At 47.6% G+C, this 18,964-nt stretch overlaps 1 protein-coding gene across 6 annotated transcripts in view; it reads right to left on the bottom strand.

Moving 5' to 3' along the window:
* The window catches only part of ATXN7L1 (ataxin 7 like 1), a 258,517-nt gene that overhangs the window by 45,788 nt on the left and 193,765 nt on the right, over window positions 1-18,964 (bottom strand). For 5 of the 6 annotated variants that reach the window (XM_018047236.1, XM_018047237.1, XM_018047238.1 and 2 more), the window contains one exon: window positions 4,559-4,781. In XM_018047236.1, coding sequence (XP_017902725.1) covers window positions 4,559-4,781 — 223 coding nt within the window. Of the gene's footprint in view, window positions 1-4,558; window positions 4,782-15,885; window positions 16,059-18,964 lie in introns of those variants that run through there. The other variant, XM_018047240.1, reaches the window with a different exon arrangement.

Here is an 18,964-nt window from a genome sequence, read left to right as displayed (position 1 = left end):
GGTGCTGTGTTTGCTGAGTGTGAGAAGCTGCTATATAAAAGGCCCTACAATTATTACGGAGCAGAAGGAATACAGAGGTCTCATCTACAACATCACAGAGACATGGGTAAGGCAAAAATGAAGTGCGGTGAGGATTAAAAGGAGATGCCAGTATATCAAGTGGCTGGTAACAAGAGACAGAATGAGAGAGAAAGGCTTTGAGAAGAAGGTGGTCCCTGGGATAGGCAGTGAAGAGCAGTGAGTGTTGAGCCAGGAGAGAAGGGAAGCCTGCCCACCCCCCACCTCCCCACCCAGCCCCCATTCTCGTGGGCCCTGCCCTTGGCCCCTGCTCTTCTCAAGCTCTGTAACTGCTAGGGAAATCCCATCTGTATCACTGCTTCAGTGCCCACATCTACGCTGACAACTCTCAAATCCCCATTCCCAGCCCAGGCTTCTTTCCTGATCTCTGGTTCCAGACACTCAATACCCAGCAGACATCTCCACGCAGATGTTTCTCAGATACTTCAAACTCCACTGACTCCCTAGCTGAACTCCTCCTTTCCTCCCCACCCTAGACTCTGGTCCTTTCTGTCCTCCTCTTGAGGAAGTGGCAGGACCAGTCACTCAGCTATTCAAGCCAGGAACATCACCCTAAACTCTTCCTTTGTACTACAAGCCCTAACACAGCCAGCCCCAAAGTCCTGTGGAGCTTTCCTCGGTATCTCCCACCCGGTCGCTTCCACACACGTCCACTACTGCTGTCTGGGTCCAGGCTGTCATCACGCCCCACCCGGGTCATACAAAAGCATTTTCACTGTTGTGGCTGCTTCCCGAGTGGCCCCTCAAGCCACCTTTATACTGCTTCCACGGGGGTCTCACAACACCTTAAAACCACTCCTCCCACAGCTCCATGCAGCTTTCAGGGTGAAGTCCAAATTCCCGAAGTTAGCTCATACAGAGGAACTTTATAATCTGGCCCTCAGTCACCTATTCAGTTTCATCACCTGCCTCTCCTGACAAGCAAGTACTTCTGTATGTTCTGTTTCCTTTGCCTAGGACACCATCCCCATTTTCTCTAAAAAAAAAAAAAAAAAAAAAAAAAAGGATTAAAAAAATTGTGGTTAAAAATACATTGTTAGATTTATATCTGAATGTGTGCGTACATATATATATACACACATACATATCTATATCAATATAAGATTTATCATTCTAGTCTGGTTTCTTTGTCTAGTTTAATTCCTATTTATCCTTCAAATTCAGCTCAAGGGTGACCTCTTCTGAATAACCTTTCCTGAGTCCTCGGCCTGGGTTAGGTGCCCTTCCTCTGTGCCACCAAAGTCTGAGCTCCTGTCACACTGTACTCTGTGTTGGCACGTGCTTCCTTTCACAGGCTTCCTAGGACAGTGTGTCTTATTTAATTTCGTGTCACCAAAGCACAGTGTACAGTTGTGCAGGTCGTGCACTGCATTAGATGTCAGGCTGAGGAAGTGAGAAAGGGATGATGGTCATTAGCCAGTTGTGCTCTCTGGTCCAGGGCTGTATCCAGGCTTATTTTTAGCTTGCACAAAGGTGCCACAGGTGACAAGCCCTGTATATCCTTATGGACTGTTACAGAGCTGGGACATAGTGTTACAGTAGGTGCTCATTAAATGTTAAATTGAATAAAGATGGATGGATGTTTTAGGTAAAGGGACCAAGGGAAGACATGGTGGGGAAGCTAGAGTAAGGGGATAGTATCGAATGATCACGACTGGATTAAGGGGTTTGCAGACAGTTTGTAGAGGCTGTTTATAGATAAACCTTCTAGATGTAGGTGTTTGGCTTTTAAAGGGGACTCAGCCCTGCTTCTGCTTTCTCCCCACTTCAGGCACCCACTGGGCTGAGATTCTAACTCAAACTCAGTAGACAATTAAGAAACTTGGAGAAGTTTTGAGGACTGAGAATTAAAAATGACAAAATATTCAGGCCTGAAAATAAGACTTAAAGAAGTTAAGTGACTTATTCAGGGTCATGCAGAATGTTAGTGGCCAAGCTGGAACTTAAACTGGCTTTTCTTGTCTGTTGGCCAGTGCTTCTTCCACACAGCCCTCTAGGGAAGCCTTCCTGAACTGAGGTAGGCCCTGGAAGCCACCAAATCAACTATTCCCAGCCCTCCGATACACCTCGCTGGCGTTGGTGGGCAAGGGACGGACTGACCAGAGATGAGAGCAGTGAGGAGGCTGCTGCAATCAACGCTCAGCCTCACTGGTCCTGCATCCCTTGATCTTTCTGGAATATCCACCTACTTGCAGTCAGGTAGGTCACCCAGGACCTTTCTGCTCTTCATACAAGGTCAGTGCTGTAGCTTTTGGAGTCCTTTTCTCAGAATGGCTATTTCTCTCCTTGCAATCCTTTTGATTGCCTTTCTTTGGACCCTGTCTAGTATTTTCAGATTCTCTCAAAACCATCTTCTGTCTCTCGCTGAAGGGGCCTTGCCCAGAGCAAGGCTTAGTAAGTGCAGGCTAGTTGGTATGACCCAAACATGGTGGCTGATCTAACCCCAGTGGTCCCCCTGAACCCTTGTTTCCTAGGAGAATTCTTGGTGCTGTGTCTCGCCCTTTAGGACCATGTTTATCATCTACAGCATTCACACTGTGATCTGTGACCCCCCCCCCAAGTCTCCTCCCAACTTACTCCCCATGGGTCTTGTCCCAGTTTCCCTCATTTGGTTGTTCTAGAGCTCATTTCTAGGCTCTGAATCAAAGCTTATCTTTTTCCATTTTCAACTTCAGTCTGAGTCTGAAGAACCATTTCTCTACTTTTACCAGGAGATTTTGCTTCTCAACCTGGTTGAGGAGTTATAGGAGTTCTGTCCTTTGGCACATGTGACAATAATGATAATGATAACATGATCATCAAATATTTTGATGTGCCCTGCCCCAGACATCACACTTGCTGCTTTTAAAACACTTAGATTACTACATCCTCATGAAAATGAAAGTCACTTAATCATGTCCGACTCTTTGCGACCCCATGGACTACACAGTCCATGGAACTCTCCAGGCAAGAATACTGGAGTGGGTAGCCTTTCCTTTTTCCACTCTCCAGGGGATCTTCCCACCCCAGGGATCGATCCCAGGTCTCCTGCATTGTAGGTGGATTCTTTACCAGCTAAGCCACAAGGGAAGCCATCCTCACAGGGACAGACGAAATCTCGTGGGGCAGAGATATCATCAACCGCATTCTTCATTTACACATGAGGAAAACTGAGGCACACCAAGATCTAGCCACTTGCCCAAGGTCACCAGCTGAGATCTGTATGCAGGCAGTGATTCAGGAAGCACTTACATCAGGAACACCAGATGACACCTTGGCAAACAAACTTTCAGGTGCTCTCCCAGGTAACCAAAAGAGGGACACTCATGCGACCAGCAGGCAGGCCCAGAGGCCACCAGTATCACTCACAGGCTAGGTCTTCCCTAACCAGTTACAGCCACATCCTACAGCATGGAGATCCTAACACTCGGAAGACAGCAAACACTGGCTGTGAACCCCGGCTGCATGACAGGTGACTCCCCTTCTTGACAGCCACGTCTGAACCCTTCCTCTCTGTCGTGAGAGGCTCCTCAGTTGATCTGGCACAATTAGCTCTTTACAAAGTCATCATAATTTCCCACGTGCAGTGACAAACCAACTGATGACTTTCGTCCACAGCTTTCCCAGCTATGAACGTAAGTGTAATTAACTAGCATGAATTAACAGAAGACTGCTTCCTTTTTAAACATATAGATGAACAATCTCCATACTTATACCTCGTCTGCCTTCACAAGGCCAGCAAGATAAGGCTAGAGGCTCTACTAAGCCGGTCCCTAAGGGCTCTTGGCATTTGAAGATACTTATCTTCTGCTTCCTGTCCTCATTTTCTGTTTGGTTTCCTATCTGTCCATTCCATAGGTAACCTTTACTGACTTTCCGTAAAGATGGAGATTAAAAAAAGTGAATTAAAAGCCTCTGATTTTTCACAGTCACCTGTAGCCAGCCCTCTCCCATCTCATCAAAGCAGCGACGTTCTCTTTGGATTTCCTCTCTTCCTCCTGTGGTCAGCTCCCAATTACCTGCCTCTGTTGGCAGTTACTTCATGGAGCAGAGACCAGGCTGCTTGTGATGGGGGCTCTGTGGGGGGGCCTGCCTTCCAGGGCCCTGGGCAGGGCCCTGGCCTCACTCCCCACTGGGTGGACTGGCTGTGGTTTTGATTATTTATACCAACACTTTTCTTCACTGGGGCAGAAAATTGAGAGGTGACTATATAACTGAGGAGTATTTCTCTGTTTACTCTCTTCTTAGACACAACTTGCCTCAGCTCTCAGGAGTGGAAAAAAACCCCTGTCAGGCAGACGGTCCTTTAAACTTCCCGGTTCTCTCCAGTGTTTAGGTTTCTTATCCCATCACGACGGTTTTCTGTCCCTTCTCTCCCCACTTCCCCAAACTCCTGGACACGATGCCCAGAACAAAGACAATGGGTAAGCACTGCTCCCTGTGGTTAGGGGGCAAGCAGCGAGACTAGTCAGCCAGCCGCCAGTACCCACCCGACACTCACCATGGTTTGTCCCTTGATCCCTTCGCTGAAAAGATTGTGTGCTGTTTGCTGCTGGAGGTAAGTAGATTGTCTTTGGGCGTTTTGAATGGCTTTGAGGAGCTGCTGGCAGAGTTATGGCCGCTGAGACAGGTTTTCGTTTTCACCTGTACTAGTGATGTCCTGGAATTGGAGGGTGGAGACGCCGGAGATGGAGAAGGTCTACACATTGAACCGTGTCTTCTCTCTACAGGGGGAGAAAGAATAGAACTCAGCATGTCATTTGTAGCAAGTGAGTCACATGCACGCTAATATACACAACAGGCAGAGAGCAGAGTGCTGATCTTGCAGGGTTGGCCCCTGGAGCCTCCATTCTGACTACAGTCTGCTTGACATCCTATCCCACCAACTAGCAGTGATTACCTTCTGAATTTCTGTATCAAATGGGACACTGCACTCGCACCTCAGTTCTCACTGGAGGCATTTACCAGGCAATCCTCCAAAGTCATTTTCACGGATGGGGACAGAGAGGGGACGCCAGATGTTACCTGGGCATAGTGAGAGAACCACACAACCTTGGTCATCCTCAGACAGCCACTCAGAGGCCACAGGGTCCCTTAGGGCAGTGAGGAGGGTAGGACTTTTAAGAGAGCCAACAGAAACTTCTGAAACCTGACCCCTAGTGCGTGTGAAGTCACTTCAGTAATGTCCGACTTTTTGCAACCCCATGGACTGTAGCCCGCCTGACTCCTCTGTCCATGGATTCTCCAGGCAAGAATACTGGAGTGGGCTGCCATTCCCTTCTCCAGGGGATCTTACCCACCCAGGGATTGAACCTGCATCTCTTATGTCTCCTGCATTGACAGGCAGGTTCTTGCAGGTTCTTTACCACCAGTGCCACTTGGGAAGATCCCTAGTGGGAGCACTGAAATCACAAGGACCTGCAGGGCTGAATGAAAGGGTCCTCTAGGTCTGGGAGGTGGCCACATGTCCCTGTGGCCTCTCCAGGGCTCATTGAGGCCCAGGGCCACAGGTGCCATGTGAGGACTTGCAGGAAGACATAACAATGGAGGCAGAATCCACAGGAGCAGGGCCTGGACTTGAGCAGCCAGGTCCAGCTTCCTGGGGTTCCGGGGACACCAGATCTGCCCCACCTGTCCACCCTCAGTCATCTGTGGTTTCAACTCAATGGGCGGGATGAGGATGCCAACCAGGAGAGCAGGTACCGAGGCAGAGCTCTAGTGCACACCCACTACCGTGGTTCCCATCTGTGACAGGGTAACAGATTTGATAAACGTTAAAGACCCCTTCCCAAGAAAAATGCCTCCAAGTCCTGTACACAATTACAGGAAGGAATCGTGAACCCCCTCAAAAGACAAATGCTCTGAAATCCTAAGCCCCCTCTAGCTCCCTCTTACCTACTACAAAGCCCCACATATCTAACAGTTAGTGCCTAATTACTATGTATAAATGAAATAAATGAAATTATAACAGATATCCTAATGAGAAAGACCAGATATCAAAAGCTGGACATCTGGGTTGAATGTGATAATGAACAAGATGAGGGCAAGGCTAGCAGATCCCACTGTCCCTCCATCTCCAACCTGAGTCTCAGGCTTTTCTCATTAGGGAGATATTTCTGGCTGCTATTCCCGGTACTCTGACCAGGAGAAGAAAGCCAGACTGACTCTATCAGAGACAAGTCTTTGGGGTTTCTCTGTGCTCCCTGGTCCCAGCAGGCTGCCAAGTTTTCTCCAAGCAGACTGACTCTAGTCCTCTGAGGAAGTGGGAACTGGGAGGGGAAAGTGGGTTTTTGAGGATCATCTGATTGTTGGGTGTTTTTGCCTGACCAGGGTTCACAAGTTGCCTGCACTGAGTAACTTTACTGGGGAGTCTTTCTTCACAGAATCAAGAAGAGGCCTTGCATGCATGTGCAGTTTCCAGATCATCACATTGAAGGATTTGGAAACCAACAGTTCCAGGACCTCTGTTTTGATGTAGAAGAGAGGAAGGACCCTGGGCTGAAAGCCAGGGGATTCAGGCTCCAACTCCAACCGCATCACATTATTAGGCTTATGACCTGGAGTTCTCCACTTAAACTTGCTCAGTTTCCATGCCTGTATCTGTAAATGAGTGGGTCCCTGGATGGCTTTGAAGGCCTGTTTCTACTCTTATTACCATGAATACAAGGCACTCTTATGCCTGTTCCTTCTCTTCCCATCTCTCATGACTCCTGAATGTTACAGCAATAATTACAGCTAAAGTATTGAAATATCTTACTCAGGTGGGATCTTCCTTGGAGGAATTCATCTTTCGTAGAATTGTGCTGGCCTTTACAACCCCTCTGAGACAGGCAGGAAGCAGCCAGCCATCTCCACCCTCCCCATGGCTGACTGGCCAAAGAAGCCCCAGGGAGCGCGAGGTGACTAGCCAAGGTCAGGGCCAATGGCCGTGCGAGGAACGGGGCCTCTATGCTGTGGGCAGGGACTGAGCTGCTTCTCAGGAAGGCAGGAAATAGGGTGTGCTGTGACCAAGATGCGAAGCCAAGAAATCAGCAAGTGCAGGACTTAGAATCACTGAAGGTTAGAACTGAGTCTTAGAGAGCCAGCTCATTTGATCTGCTTGTTGACAGATGAGGTTATCAGTGAGAGAGGTTACCAGTTACCAGTCTGCAGGGTTGAGACCAGAACCAAGCCTTCTCACTTCAAATTCCTAGCTGTTTCTGCCCCTCAGAAATGTCTTGCTTAGCAATTTTTTCTATTGGCAGAAGTTTCCAAAACTAAAATAAGACTTGATTTTTACCACTACTGCTTTGAATTTTTCTGCAGACTTTATTCACTCATTTGCTCTCATGTACTGAAGCTGGCAGAAGGAGTTGGGGGAAAGGATGTGGAGAAATATTCGTCTCTTCTGGTGGGGGAGAGAAACTTTCAAAATGAAGAGGATTTTTATTCTGTTAAACTAAGAGTTGAAAATACAAGTGAGCAAGTTAAATCAGAAGGAAGAGTGACCTTAAGGACAAATGAATGGGCCAGATCAGTGATCACAAAATCACCCCCAGAGAATGACAATCAGTGACCCTGCCAAAACATTCTGCTACTTAACTCACAGAAAAAATTAAATCAAGAGAGAGAAGAAAAGAAGATAGAGAGAGAAGAAAAAGGCTTATCCATATATATATATACACATACATATATGTATATACATATATATATACATATATATGTATATATACGTATGTATACACACAGATATATGTGTGTATACACACACACACACACACACACACACACACAATACACATATAGGCTTTCCAAGTGGCTTAGTGGGTAAAGAACCCATTTGCAATGCAGGAAACACAGATGTGGATTTTATCCCTGGGTTGGAAAGATGCCCTGGAGGAGGGCATAACAAACCACTCTAGTATTCTTGCCTGGAGAATCTCATGGACAGAGAAGCCTGGCGGGCTATAGTGCAAAGGGTCACAAAGAGTCAGACACAACTGAAGCGACTGAGCACACACACGTGTGTGTGTGTGTGTGTGTGTGTGTGTGTGTGTGTGCATGCTCAGTCCATATATATATTCCCTTCTCCAGGGGTTCTTTCTGATCCAGGGATTGAACCCAGGGTCTCCCACACTGCAGGCAGATTCTTTACTATCTGAGCCAGGAGAGAAGCCATATCATTTTTTCTTGAATGACCAACTGAAAGAACAAATTGTATACAAGAGAATACTCATCAAATTTGGAAGATGGCCCTTCACCTTCCTTTTATTTTAACTGGGCTATTTCTGTATCATAATAAAGAGACTGAAGCAGTATTTCCTATTTGCAAAACTATTCCGTGTTGTTCAGACTGAATTAAGTCAGTCACATCTTCATGGTATTCCACAAACAGACCTGTACTTCTGTCCCCTCAGCTTTGAGAAGGAGCTTACCAGGCACGGTGCAGGTGACAAAGCCTATGTACGTGGGGAAACAGTGTCGAAGTGGCTGGAGCTTCTCTTAGGAGGTAAGCATCACACCTACTTCATTTGGGCAAGCTTTTGAAAATGGGGAGTACTGATGTTTGGCTAGGGCAGAGCAGATTCTTCATAAAGACGTAATACCTATCCAATCTGTCTCTCTAGTCTGTGACGACCTTGTCGGAGAGGTGGGTGGGCTGCTGATGGCAAAGACAGTCTTAGCTTCTTGTAGAAAGAGGTTGCCAGGCAGGTGGAATGTCTCTGGATAAAGTTTTACATTTACATCACAATCATTCTGATACAAGAACTCACCTACTTTGGGTTTACTCATCCCCACCCCCCATTTTGGTCAAGGGATTGCCTCAGGTGGATCCCTATAATTATTCTAATTACATTTGCTTTACCCAGATACAGTTTACAGAACATTGCATTTCTTACCCACTATTAAAATATTCTATAGATAAATCTCAGAGAAAAAAATCCTTTTCCTCCATATTTTCTCATTCTTGCATTAACAAAACTGTAATCAATTGATACCTTGGATTATTCTTTTTCAGCTTACGTCATTCTACTTATATGTTTCTAATTCCCATATGTAGGTCATTTTAAATGGTTAGGTAATATTTAATTAGGGCTTCCCTGGTGGCTCAGACAATAAAGAAACTTACAGCAATGCAGGAGACCTGGGCTTGATCCCTGGGTCAGGAAGATCCCCTGGAGAAGAGAATGGCTACCCACTCCAGGATTCTTGTCTGGAGAATATTTAATCACTGACATGTTGTAGACTACTTAGTTTTTCTCTTACTACTTACTGTCTGACTTTTTTTTCTTTCTTTTTTCTTCTTTTTACAATTTAGTTAAAAAGTCATTCAGGATTATTTCTTTACTGTGTAGTTCCCAAAGTGAAAAAGGCTATAGTTCTTAAAACACATTTCTTTCTAGACTGTGGAACAGAAAGACCAAACCAATCTGTTGTGCTGAGGCTGATTGTGAGTACATTACCTACAGAAGTGAAAATAGGAAATCACTGTCAAGACACTCATGCAGAATTATGTGTCCACTACATCAATAACAATCTCAGTGATTGATGTTGGATCAACAACCTCTGCTCTCACCCTTTTTGTCCTTTGACCAAAAGTAATAATAACTTACTAAGACTTTTCCATGTGCCAATGGAAAGAATTCTATGAAAGAAGAACTCTATGAAACACTTGGATTATCTTACAGTATTTAGTTCTTACAACACTCAGAGATGTACAATTATTATATCAGTTCTATAGAAGAAGAAACTGAGGTCAGAGAGACAAGATGATTGAGTTCATGGTGCTAGGAAACATTATACCTGGGGATGTCTTCAGAGTCTGGGCTCTATCACCTTGAGTCCTGGAAGATGCTGCAGTGAGCAGGGAGCACCTCGAAGGCTGCTGGACACACCTCTCCTCCCCAATGAGTATGGGCATTTCAGCAGGGCACCTGGCTGCCCCAGGGGGAAGAGGGGGAAAACACCTAATTGGCAGCTTTTAAGGTATCAGCCAGCCATGGCCTGAAACCTCAACCCCAAAGAGTTGGGGACCCCAGGACCAAAGAAATAAAAAACCAAATCCTTTCACTGTTTTGCATTTCCATCACAGGAAATTCGGAGCCCTGCCTCTGTCACCGACTGTTCTAAGACCACCTGCTTCACTGTGTATGGTTAGGTGCCACCATCCAGGGTGCCATCCCAGATGCCAGATGAGCAGGGGGCTGGCAGACACTACGTGGGGAGTCCTGGTGTCTCCACAATTCTCTCCCTGTACTCTCCACTAGGAAAAGTCTACCAGATTCTCAGGCGATTCTACCTCGGTAAAAATTCTAAACCCTCCCCTCCCCTTAGGCTTATTCACTGAGATATTTTTATACTCAGAGCATCAATGTCCTGCATTTAAAACCTTAGCACAGACGCCTCATGAATGGCCAAGCCAGCTGCCAACACCAAATGTGGTTCCCTTTATCAGTTTTAGAAAGAACTCGTTGGGAACTTTCCAATATGGTGTTTAAGGGATCAATCCCCCTCCCCCCAAACAGAGTGTGCACACACACCACAGTCACTTGTGGCCCAACACGCCTGTATAAGATCCCTTGGGCTGAGGCCAGCTCCTGGCTTGCTCCTCGGACAGTGCTGAGTCCCTCTCAGCCCCCATGTCTGAGAGCAGGTGTTTGGCAAATCGTTAGCTGGGTTCTATTTTATCAAGGGATTCTATCTGCTTTAGTAGCTGGAGTCAGGATGCTTTCCATAAAGGACACCTCTGAACTTCCAAAAGTAAACCAAGCTGGAGTGTGAGGGGCAGAGCCCAGACTTCAGCCTGGGGAATCATGCAGGAACCACCTAACTGGATCCTGTGACCACTCGGTGAGGCGGTGGGGCAGGTATTCCCCCAGTTTACAGCTGTGGACACTGAGGCAAGCTGCATTTGGGAAACCCATCGGAAGTCTGTGAAGACTTGGAAGTGGCGAGCAGGGTGTCAGCATGTGAGCTTGTGGTCTCATTTGCCACAGTTGTAGCAGGGCATTAAATGTAGTGCCAGGGTGGTTAGAAGGGGGATATTGAATCAGCCTTCCTCAGCGGGGAGGAAATGAAGACACAGGAAAGTCAAGTGACGAGGCAGGCAGAGAGCGGCAGACAGAACCGTGCCAAGCAGCTGTGCTGGGAGTGCTTGTGAGCTGCCAGGGAGCCTCGTTCATCCTCAGGTCGGGGGAGGGGAGGCAGGGCGGGCTCTTTAAAAAGCTGTCAGGGCCTGAGTGGCTGGGAGGTGTTCCTTCAAGCAGGGGTGCCTATCACCAATTCAGCAGTTAGCTTAGACTAGATCTTCTTTACCTCTCTTTACCTGCTACCCAGCCAGGCAATGCGCATCACTTGGGGCACTTTGACAAAAGGCACTGTGGGCCAGTGCCTACACTGCTCATGTCAGCCCAACTCTCAAATGCCCCCAGAGGGCTGCGTTTGTTTCTTGGCCCTCTGGTTCCCCTGTACCCATTCATTCAGTTAGGAAGAGGAGCAGCATTTCTGGGGGCCTACTATGTGTGAGGCTGCTTTTACACCCACTAGTTCACGTATAACCTACCCAACAACCCCTCAAAGTGGATACTGTTAGCCAGCTCATTACAGTTGGGAAATTAAAAATTAATGAGATTATGAAACAAGACCAGGGTCACACTGACCTTGGCAGTTGGAAGGAGAGCCCAGGCCCGCCTAGCCCCAGAACCAATGCCCTTTGTACCTCTGGGATGCCCTCTTTTCTCTGCACTTAAGCCATCCAACCTCTCGGAAGATTCTTGACAAAGCATCTCCCATTTTCAGAGCTGGCCTGGCATACAACGCTGAAGTCAGAAATGACTTGGGATGCTTTCTACTCCGCCCTCTCAGTAGCGTCCCCCTTTTGCCTCTCTTCTCTTAGTTATGTATCCTCAGGTGTGCATTTCTGGCATCAAGCACTGCTGGGTAGGATTTGGGGAGTCCCAGGGACTTTCCAGGGCCCTGAAGTATTTCCATCAGCCACCAAGGATGCGCTCACTAGACACTTAGCCAAGCTGAAAGAGAACCCGCCCCCCCCCGCCACCGCCCCCAGCAATGTAGGTCGGGGGGAAACAAACACATGTACACACCACTGGGGGTACTTTCAAGGGACAAGAGTTCTCTCGAGAGCAGCCTCGTGCTGACAACAGCAGTTAAAAAGCATTCACAGACATTTGATCTTGTAACCTGGTAATTTTAGTCTGGAAAATAGACCTCAAGGAAATATCCTCCCCCAAGAAAAGTTCAAAGATAGTCTCAGCAGCACTGTTTAGAATAGTTAAAAAAAAAAAAAAGAACAAAAAACAACCACAATCAACTGGATCTATGATAAAATAACTGAAAATGACAGGTATGATGGTTATCTCAACCTAAGGAAATGTGTGTGTGAGACAGTATTACCCAAATTCACAAGAAAATAAGATCACCAATATCTGCAAACACTAAACATTACTTTATAAAAACATGAAACATTATATATATATACAGATGAAAAGTGAAAGTGAAAATCTCTCAGTTGTGTTCGACTCTTTGAGACCCCACGGGCCATACCGTCCATGGGATTCTCCAGGCCAGAATACTGGAGTGGGTAGTGTTTCCCTTCTCCAGGGGATCTTCCCAACCCAGGGACTGAACTCAGGTCTCCTGCATTGCAGGTGGATTCTTCACCAGCTGAGCCACCAGTGAAGCCCAAGAATACTGGAGTGGGTAGTCGATCCCTTCTCCAGCGAATCTTCCTGACTCAGGAACTGAACCGGGGTCTCCTGCATTGCAGGCGGGTTCTTTACCAGCTGAACTGCCAGGGAAGCTCTGGAATATAAACAGATATGTATCCATCTATCTGTTACTATATATACGGATACATAACATAGATAGATGAGGAAAAAAGGGAAGATATAGGATGGCTCTGGTTTTGTCAAGGTTGTTTTTTAAATCCACACAAGATAAAGAAAAACACACAGCAACAAACACTAATACATTCTTAACCAGAGAGGCCAAAAGGGGAGAAAACAGGTGCAAATTCAACAGGAGGAAGGACAGAACAGCATATGGTAAAGTCACACCTCATTTGTCCACTCATTCATTCCCTCATTTTTTTTTTTTTCCTAGCATCTCTTTGGCACTGAAATACAATGGTAGTGATAAGACAGACACTGCCTGGCCCGAGGGTTCCCTCAGGAAGAGGAGACCATCTCCAGATCCAGGTTGACCACCACCTGGTCACCCTGAGAGTAGAGAACAGGGTTCCCACGGGAGGTGGGCTGAAGAACTTGAGGCCAGTGTGTAGCCCGTCTGCCCCTGGGGACAGAGCTGTCATCCTCGCCTTTTACTGCCCCAGCTGCTCCCATGTGTCCAGAGCCAGTACAGTAGTGGAGGGGTTGATAAGAAGTCCCACCGGCATGCTGTTAACTCCTCCATCAGGGTGATCTTTGCCCCAACCACTAGCATACCCACTGTACAAGTCACATAAGTGTAACAGTGCCGCCACAGCCCAGGCGAAAACTAGTGGCTTCCAGCTTTGTGATAAGCTGTTGGATTCTCCCTTAAGATGGCGCAACTGACATCATCCCTGCCCCAGGGGCACCAAGGAGATAGGAGCGGCAGGCAGCCGGACACTGGACAAAGCTGGGGTATCTCTGGTGGGAAGACACAAGAACAGGGGGATTCCCAATGTCTAAAATACCTCAATAGCTGAGCTGAATCTTCCCAAGACTGTCCTGAGGCAATGTCAGTGGCCTTTACCCAGGTGCCTTGGCTAAGCACACTGAAAGCCCTGGCCCTGATCTCAGGCATGCATGGTCCACACCTCAAGTAGGGCTGGAGGATCCTAAAGTGAGAGGTTGGGAAAGCGCCTAGGCCACCATCCACCTGAGACCGCTCAGTGCCACCCAGACCTCCTCTTCTTGGGAGAGTAAGGCTAAGGCCCCCAAACCTGTATTTTTAAAAAGACTCCAAGTGATTCTCTTGTTCTGCACCGGCTTTGGGAGTCATTGGAAATGTAGACCAAACACTGCTGTCTTTGGAATCAGAAAGATCTGGGCTCAAATCCCAGCTCTGTCACTCATTAGCTGTGACTCGGGCAAAGAACTTAACCCCCTGAGCCCCAGTTTCCCTACCTATACAATGGGGACACTAATGCCCACGTCATTCGGTTACGAGGCAGCAGGTGCCCTGATAGCACCGTGAGGGCCCCATCTCAGCACATGCCCCATGTTATAATTGCTGGTTCACTGGCACAGAAGTCCTGTCACTGGAGGCATCAAGGGCAGGTGTCTTGTGCCCTCTCTCGTCCCTGGCATTCAGCCTAGGGACTGGCCCCGATAGACATGCACTGCATTTGCTGTTGAAGAAATGAGCCTGTAAGGACTGATAATACATGGAAGGTGGTTGCCCTGGTGACAACTCACAGTAGGCACTTCATACAAATCCCCTAATGCCTGAAAATGTAGACTTAAAAAAAAACATACAAGAAGTAGCTTTCCTAGGTGGGCAGTTCTCCACCTTCTTCCTGCCCCCTGAATTAAAATTATTCTGTTTATAAGAATGCTCTGGGAGCACACTGTTTAAAAACACGGGCTGAGTAAGGAGAGGCCAGGGCTCCTCAGTTCCTATCTGTACCGACCTTCAATTTCAGGAGTGCAGGCCACAGTCTTCTACAACAGAAGGTGCAAAGTCCCAACTCACTGCTAAGCTCGCGGTGTCACTCAGAACCACTCACCCACAGGCTGTCGTGGTCCTGCAGCAGCCACTAATAACGGAACCATTTCTGTTCTCCTTGGAGTGGCAGTTGGCAGTGGCAAACAGGAAGTTGTCTTGAAGCAGGGTGTGGCTTTGCCCTGTCGATGCACGCGCACAGAGACACCACTTGTTTTTCCCCCCTCCAGCCCTTTTCTGTTTCCCTCTGCTCCTTTTTTTTTTTTTTCCTTAAGGAGCAGAAGGTCTGAATTATTTCAGTGAAAATAGTTTTTTTTTTTTTTAACTGATTTAAGATCAAACATTATCACCATACAAACAAAACCCAAGGGTAGAATAGAAAGGAATCTAAAATACAGCAAGGGTCTATTTCACTATCAGCCACTTGCTTGTGGCACTGAGTTAGTCCCTGGCTATGCATGAGGGGGTGTGAGCCCTCCCTTGGTTTTCCTGGGCACACAGGAAACCAGACCCGCTAGAAACCAGGCCAGGTGTGTTGTCAATCATGCTCGGGCACTGGCCAGTCCACCAGGGAGCCGGCCGCCAACATGGACTCAGGGCCTGCTGTGCACACACACTGGACTCAGGACTGTCCACGAATAGCAAAGATGGAAAAACACAGGTTGCCAGTTTTTAGCAATTTTTAAAGTGGAGTGAAGGAGACCCAAAACATTTCTTAACGCCGCTTGCATATAAAAATGAGTGGTGTTTTACCAAGAAAAATCAGTGGTGAGTAGATAAATGCATCAAGTGTGGTTGGAGCTGCACATAAATGCAGAGAAGTGGGGGTGATGGACTGGTAAGGTTCAGCGTCACTGCTTCCCGGGGCTAGGAGAGGTGTGCTAGAAAATTTTCCACTCTATTCCTCCCCAGGCCCCAAGGCTGGCGCCTCCAGAAGGCCTGTCCAAAATAGACTGGTCCCCAACCCAGCCTCCTACTCCTGACCTCTTTCTCAGGCAGCTCCTCTCCCCACTCCATGCCTCAGCCCTGTCCCAGCGCCAGCCCACAGCCCAGGAGCACCGTCTAAGCTCAACCTCAGACTTGCTAAATGGATCGCAGGCTGACAGCACGCTCCGCCCCCTGTGACCTGGGCCCAGCCCCATGCCATCCTGTGTGGCAAGTGTGCCCTGCGCTCACACTTACACATCCAGGGGAGACAGCCCCGCCATTTGGGTAAGGAGGCTGAACCACTGACACGCTGGGCAGCGCGACTGTGGGAGCCGTTTGCTGGCTCCTGGCTGAGGGCCCTGGCCAGTCAGAACGCACGACTTCCCCTTTAAGAGAGCACGCCCAGATGCGATTAGGGAAAGGCAGAAAGAAAAGCCCGGAATGGCCAGGGTTGTATCCCGAATTTGGCAGATGAACTTGGGTTTGCCTGAGCAGCACACACAGGAGGTGTGGTCGCAGGAGGCAGCCTTCTCAGAGGAGGATCGGAGCAGCCACAGGCTGGGAAGGGCCGGGTCCCTCCTGCAGCTCCATTGCACGATGGCCCCTGCAGGTTGCGTGGGCCCCTGGCCTGGCCTGGTCCCTGTGCCTGCAGGAACCTCAGGCCTTTCCGCTCTCCTTTCCCTCAGGGCCTGTCTGTCCTATGGGCAGAGTCCATTGCAATATCCAGCACTATGCTTTGGAGAGACGTCATTATAAAGATCGAAAAATACTTCTGCATTTTTGTCCAAAAACACTTTTGGACATTTTTACTGTGAATTCAAGTGGAGAGTTTTTATTCATTCTTTATATTTAGAAAGTTTATTCCTTGATCTTGGCAGGAGACAGTAGATTTGGGGGACAGGGGAAGGGGATGTCTAAAAAAGACAATGGATCACCAAGTGTCACATGCTGTATGATTCTACTGATACAAAATACCCAGCATAAGTAAATCCATACAGAAGGAGAGCAGACTAGTGATTGCCAGGGGCTGGGGAAGGAGCGAGCGGGGAGTGATTGCTTAAGGGGTACAGGGTCTCCTTTGGGGGTGGTAAAAACACTTTGAGGCAGGTAGAGGTGATGGATGCACAACACTGAACAGACTGAGTGCCACTCAACCACAATTCAGGGCTTTAGGATGATTAATTTTGTTATGTGACTTTTGCCTCCATTAAAAAAGAAAAAGAGCAGTATAGTGTGTTTTAGGTATTTTTATCTTCTACTAGGATCTCTCCTGTGTTGCTTGCAACATTTCCTTGTAAAACTTGCCTGTTAATCTTAAGTTAAACCTGGCACAAGAGTATACCCCTTTTAACAAGAAGTAAAAACAAACCTTTAAGACACAAAAGCTTCCCAAGATGCAGAAGTATGCCTCTACTGGAGAATTTCAGACTGTGGGAAGACAGCATCATCTCAGACCATGGCACATAAGCGAGGCAGTGCTGACTTGGCCTTTGCAAGGCCACCTCAGGTTGGGACTGTCTCCAGCAGCTTGACCACATAACCAAAGCCAGAGAGAGAGAGTCTCCTATAGGAGAATTATTGTAGGAGAACATGATTTTGAGTCTCTAACTTTAGGCTTCCTTTTCTCCTCTTGCAGAGTTTCTTCCCAGAATATAGGAAAACCTGCTTCTGGCTGGAGAGAGCTGTGCTGCTTGAGGAGGCGGGACTGGCTTCTATAATCCATTTCTTTGGAATGGAGCCAGTGGGAATCAGGGAGTGTGGCCTGACCACCCACCTAACCCAGCCCCACTGGAGGGGGCTGGAGACAGGCTGCTCCCAAGAGTAACCCTGTGAGCCTTGTCCTCCAGACCCTAGGCCAGTGGGTCAAGGGCTCACAGGCACACTCCCCTCACTCAGGGGACTGTCAGGAAGAGGCCTGCTGGATGTTGCAATACCCAGAAGAAACGCAGATGAAAGGGTAGGCCCCATGGCCTGGGAGCCTGAGTCTTTCCAGAAACATCTGTGAGTAACTTTCCTACAGTCTGCTGAGAGCTCCACGAAGACCTGGAGGACAGAGAGGTCACAGCTTCCATGGGGCTGCTCTCACCCAGAACCCTCTGCTCCTTCTGGTATACTCCCCCTGCCTCTTTCATCCTGTCCTCTCTCCTCATCTCAGGTACCAGGTAATATGTAGGTAGCTTTTCAGGAAACAGATAAGATGGGGACTTCCCTGGTAGTTCAGTTGCTAAGACTTCAAACTGCCAAGACAGGGAGCCTGGGTTTGATCCCTGGTAAGGGAACTAGATCCCACATGCCCCAGCTAAGAGTTCACACGTGCCAACTAAATATTCCACATGTCACAACTAAAAGAACCTGCCTACTGCAAACAAGTTTGACGATCCCGCGTGCAGCAACTAAGATCTCTGGCACAGCCAAATAAATAAACAAATATGCTTTTAAAAAAGAAAAAGAAGACGGGGACCTCCCTGGCAATCTAGCAGTTAAGACTGTCCCTCCGCTGCAGGCGGCGCAGGCTCAACCCCTGGTTGGGGAACTAAGATCCTGCATGCCAAGTGGGGAGGCCAAAAAGACGACGCAACATATATACGACTCTGGCCCCTGAGGAGCAGCAAGTTTAGAACTTTAATTCTAAACATACAAACAGGCAGGCGGGGCTTCCCGGGTGGTTCAGTGGGAAAGAATCTGCCTGCCAATGCAAGAGACACGGGTTTGATCCCTGATCTGGGAAGGTCCCACATGCTGAGAAGCAACTAAGCCCATGTTATATATATATTACATATATATATATAAACAAGCAGGCTCAGCCAAGTTTAAAAATGGGCAAGGGATCTGAACACACATTTTTCCAAAGAAGACACACATATGGTCAATAATGACATGAAAAGATGATCAACATCATTAGTCATCAGGGAAATTCAAATCAAAACCACAATGAGATACCACTTCACACATACTAGAACAGCTATGTATATAAAAACAACAACCAAAAAACCCCCAAATGGAAAATAACAAGGGTTGGTGAGGATGTGGAGAAATTGGAACCTCTGGGCACCATCTGTGGGAATGTAAAATGGTACAGCCTCTATGGAAAACGGTGTGGTGGTTCCTCGAAAAGTTGAACATGGAATCACCATATGATTCAGGAATTCTCCTAGAGTACAAACCCAGAAGGAATGAAACCAGGTACTCAAACAAATTCTTGTATATGAAGGCTCACGTCAGCACTATTAGCAAGAGCCGAATGGCTCAAACAACCCAAATGTCCATCAGTGGGTGAATAAATAAACTGCAGTATATACATAATCAGTTCAGTTCAGTTGCTTGGTTGTGTCCG

Source organism: Capra hircus, chromosome 4, assembly GCF_001704415.2.
Source record: "Capra hircus breed San Clemente chromosome 4, ASM170441v1, whole genome shotgun sequence".
NCBI classification, from domain to species: domain Eukaryota; kingdom Metazoa; phylum Chordata; class Mammalia; order Artiodactyla; family Bovidae; genus Capra; species Capra hircus.
This window is presented reverse-complemented; position numbering and strand designations above follow the sequence as displayed.